The following is a 3999-nucleotide window of genomic DNA, read 5'->3' as shown; positions in this document are numbered from 1 at the left end:
AATATAGTATATCGTTAGCTCTCTCTATGAATCTTCCTTCTAGAAGGGTCCATATTCATGTGAAAATCTCACATTTACTTTCAAATCTCTCTTGAAATGAGATATAATAGAATAAAAAAGAAGGGAGACAGAGAAAAACAGCCCACCAAAGAGATGAGTTTCTCTTCCCACCTTTGGCATTTGATTTGGTACCATAAAACAGTGAAAGGGAAGTTGCAAGATTAAAAAAAATGGCATCATCATCATTATAATGAGGCCACAACATACTTAAATTCCAAACAATTCACTTTTTCCTTCTTTTCTTTTCCTCAACTTTTCTCTTTTTTCACCTGCTCTTGCGTGCACCTTCCAACTCCCATACTCCTTTCTCAAGTTTTCTCTTATTCCTTACTGTATGTTCTCTCTTAGACCCAAGAAAGCTCTGATTCCTCAACCCCCAACAAAAGAAAGGAAATCTCCTTCTTTTTCAATAACCTTGAATGCTTATTTGGCTTGAAAAATCACAAATTGGTCTTTTGAATAAAGAGGAAGGGAAGGAGAGTCTGATTTTGACAAATTTGGAGAGATGGGTGGAAGGGTTCTTCAGTGTCTCATCTTCCTCATGGGCTTGTACCTTTGTTCAGGTGAGTAGTTTCTTAAATGGGTTTATATTTTTACTTGTTCCTTGGGGATATTGAGAAATTGGGTGGTGTAAATTTTGGGTACATTTAAGTGTTTGGCATTTGAAAGGGGTTTTTCTCTTTCATGGTTATGTCTTGCTTGCTGTATATGAACATTTAAAACTTGAAAAATATGTTCTTAAATCATTTAATTCTTTTGGGTTTTCCCCTTCTCTGTTTTTCCTGTCTTTTGGTGCATGAAGTTTGATGAAACTATAATCACTTGGGGAAAATGCTTTGATCATTAGAATTTAGTTTCTATTTCCATGATTTTGTTAGCTGACTTTACGGGCCATGATGAGGATACGAAAACTTTGGAAATACATGTTCATTATTTGTCTTATACGGGTTTGAGGCTTCATTGTGCGTAATGAATGATAGGGTGCAAAATTTACAATTGTTTTTACTTAACCAGGAATGTTTTATTCAGTTCTCCGCTAGCTTTGACCATTGTTTCAAGGGATTTGCTAGGGACCATCGCAGAAGCAATTTCCCGAACCGGCTGTTGCATGAGAGAGCAGCCACATGGGCTCAGTTTTCAACAGATTTTGTCTTATTCATTTAATTCACCTGAGGTGGCTGCTCTCTCATGCAACAGCCTGTACACGAAATGCCTTCTGCGATGGGCCCCAGCAAATCCCTTGTTTCAAATTCAGATTTCATTTTCATTCTTTGATTTTTATGGGTTTCTGGCTTCATTGTGTAAAGAATGATCGTGTGGAAAATTCACATGTGTTTGTATTTAACCAGGAATGTTTTGTTTGGTTCTCAGCAAATTTCTAGCTTTGACTACTGTTTCGAATTCAGATTTAAATATTCCTCTTCTAGCTTGCTAGTCCTAAATTTTACTTGCTTTCCAGGAACATTGGTTAGAGTCTCATATGACGTGAGTAGTTCATCTTCTTCTCCAGAAGAACTCAAGCAGTTTTTAAAACGAAAAAATGCATCTCATATCAGGATTTTTGATGAAAATCACGGGCTTCGAAGTGCGCTTTGTGGGAACAGTGTAGATGTGGATTTATACATAAGTTTGAAGAATATGGTGGCTATAAGTAAATCCAAAGCTCTTGCTGTTGATTGGGTTCAGAGAGAGGTTTCAAGCTTGATTCCCTGTACTAACTTAAGAAGCATTGTGGCAAACAGTGAACTAATGGAAGAGAATCATCTTCCCTTGCTCTTGCCTGCCTTCAAGGCCATTGGTTCAGCTCTCACATCTCTGAAACTTGATCACTCTATCAAACTATCAGCCTCTTTCTCAAGGTCTTTCATTGAAGATTGCTTTAGAAAAGCTAAGAAGAATTCCTCTCAAAACTTGAAAGCTGTTTTAGCCCAAGTCATGGATTTTCTTTCCATGCGTAAAAGCTACTTGACACTTAATGCTTCTTGTGGAAAGGGGTTGAGCCTCGGTGACTGTTTGGCCGATTTGACGACTTGTGCAATTTCCAATCTTCCTGATCATGATCTCCCTCTTCAGATCAATTTACGAAGCTCATCATTTCCTAGTTCTGATAATAGAGTAAAATTATCTGAAAAGTTAATGAGCAACCTTGTCAGCCATAGATTACTTTCTGTGTTCATAGAGAAAGAAGTGAATCGCGAAGAACAGCTATTTCCATCTTCTCATAGAGTTCTGATTGGGAGCGAGATACCGTCCAGCATCAGCACATCTCAATTTGATATTGTCACGCCCGTGACGACGGTTCCTATCATCAATCCAACAACTCCATCAACAACGGCAACTCCTGTGGTGAACCCAATTTCAACACCATCATCTCCGATGACACCCATCACAACTCCGATGACACCTATCACAACTCCAATGACACCCATCACAACTCCGGTGACAACTCCGGCAACTACAACCCCTGTATCATCAGGCCAGACCTGGTGTGTCGCAAGCCAAACTGCTTCACAAACAGCTCTCCAGGTAGCTTTAGACTATGCCTGTGGATTTGGAGGTGCAGATTGTTCAGCAATCCAACAAGGTGGAAGTTGTTACAATCCAAACACACTTCGCGATCATGCATCCTATGCTTTCAATAACTATTACCAGAAGAACCCAGCTCCAACTAGCTGCAATTTCGGAGGGACCGCTGTCTTTACCAACACCGACCCGAGTAAGCTGAGAATTGTTCTCCTTGGTTTCATGTTAAAAAGTACTGTACTTGCAGACCCAGATTGAATAAAGCACATAGTACCAAAATAAAATCAGTGCTGAATTTCATTAAAATTGTATGCCATAATGTGTTTTATTGCAAGACACATTCCTGACGCAATATTATTTTGATAATTGCAGGTTCTTCGATGTGTCAGTATCCTTCAACTAGGTAAATATCCTCCAGTATATATCCGAATCTGTTTTTTAACTCTGAGAAATCAATTTCTTAGAGTCCTTAATCGATTCGAAAGTTTTAATTAAATTCTTTGTATTCATGTTTGCACCTCCAGCACGAGTTCCTCTGTTCTAAACACAACTAACCCAACTGGATCAACAGTTTTCGGATCAGAACCTCCAAGTTCTAGTGATTCAGTCGTCATTTCACTGAGCTTGCCTCTCCTCTTCACCTCAGCATGTCTTCTAATTCTACTATTCTCTGTAGATCATTAATAAACAGATGGTATGTACACAAAATACTCAGTTAAGAGTAGGCAATTCACTCAATTGCCTACTCTTCTCTTCAAGCATGGGTTCATATGATATGAAGGAAGAGTTAATGGACAGATAAAGGAACCCCTTTTGTTCAGGCCGCCATTGTCAATGATCAATCGTCGAATTCTATGAACGAATGCTATTATTTCATTGGCGAACTTAGAATGTAAACCAGACAGAGATCAATGTTATCAGATTCCTTGTTGTAACTGTAGACACCGTAAAATAAATTTTTATTGCCTTACTTGTAATGTTGAAAGAAATAAATATTCAAGTCCACATGACTTTAGCACTGTTTTATTGTGTGGTGTTTTTTCGCCCTCCATGTTAAAAGAAATATATCTTTCAATTGCACATCACTCAGGGGGCACTTATTTCCATTCCCTTTCCCACCTCTCTTTTGTCTTTCTAAAAGTGGCTGAAGTTCGTCTTTCTTCTGAAAATGACTGTCATTTCCTGAAAAGTAAAGTCATTTTCAGGAAAAGACAAGAAAAAAAAAAAGAGCCGTGGGGGAGAGGGTGGGATGCTCAGGAAAGGGGTGGAAATATCATTTTCCCGTATAAACATACTGTAATTCTGATAACAGCATTAGCAGTATAAAATAACTGCAGCTATGCAATTTGAGGTGGGGTTATATTGAGGGCGGCTTGAAAACAACTTCATCTGGAAAAAATGTCACAAAATGCTTTC

At 38.5% G+C, this 3999-nt stretch overlaps 1 protein-coding gene across 1 annotated transcript; it reads left to right on the top strand.

Annotated features, from left to right (window-relative positions):
- The first annotated feature begins 338 nt into the window (after positions 1 to 338).
- On the top strand, positions 339 to 3598 carry LOC143861040 (glucan endo-1,3-beta-glucosidase 3-like). Its single transcript, XM_077371926.1, has 4 exons — positions 339 to 623; positions 1520 to 2776; positions 2956 to 2986; positions 3108 to 3598. Exons 1-4 carry the CDS (start codon positions 566 to 568, stop codon positions 3265 to 3267), a joined length of 1506 nt encoding a protein of 501 aa, XP_077228041.1. The 5' UTR covers positions 339 to 565; the 3' UTR covers positions 3268 to 3598.
- Positions 3599 to 3999: the final 401 nt, after the last annotated feature.

Source organism: Tasmannia lanceolata, unplaced genomic scaffold, assembly GCF_043159265.1.
Source record: "Tasmannia lanceolata isolate RefF3 unplaced genomic scaffold, GAP_Taslan_0.1 ptg000037l, whole genome shotgun sequence".
Lineage (NCBI taxonomy): Eukaryota > Viridiplantae > Streptophyta > Magnoliopsida > Canellales > Winteraceae > Tasmannia > Tasmannia lanceolata.
The sequence above is the reverse complement of the archived record's forward strand: the minus strand, read 5'-3'. Positions and strand labels throughout refer to the sequence as shown.

Coding starts and splice junctions, on each gene's coding strand:
- LOC143861040 (XM_077371926.1), top strand. CDS start 566: ATGGGTGGAAGGGTTCTTCAGTGTCTCATCTTCCTCATGGGCTTGTAC. Junction 624..1,519: donor GGGCTTGTACCTTTGTTCAG/GTGAGTAGTTTC, acceptor CTTGCTTTCCAG/GAACATTGGTTAGAGTCTCA. Junction 2,777..2,955: donor CTTTACCAACACCGACCCGA/GTAAGCTGAGAA, acceptor TGATAATTGCAG/GTTCTTCGATGTGTCAGTAT.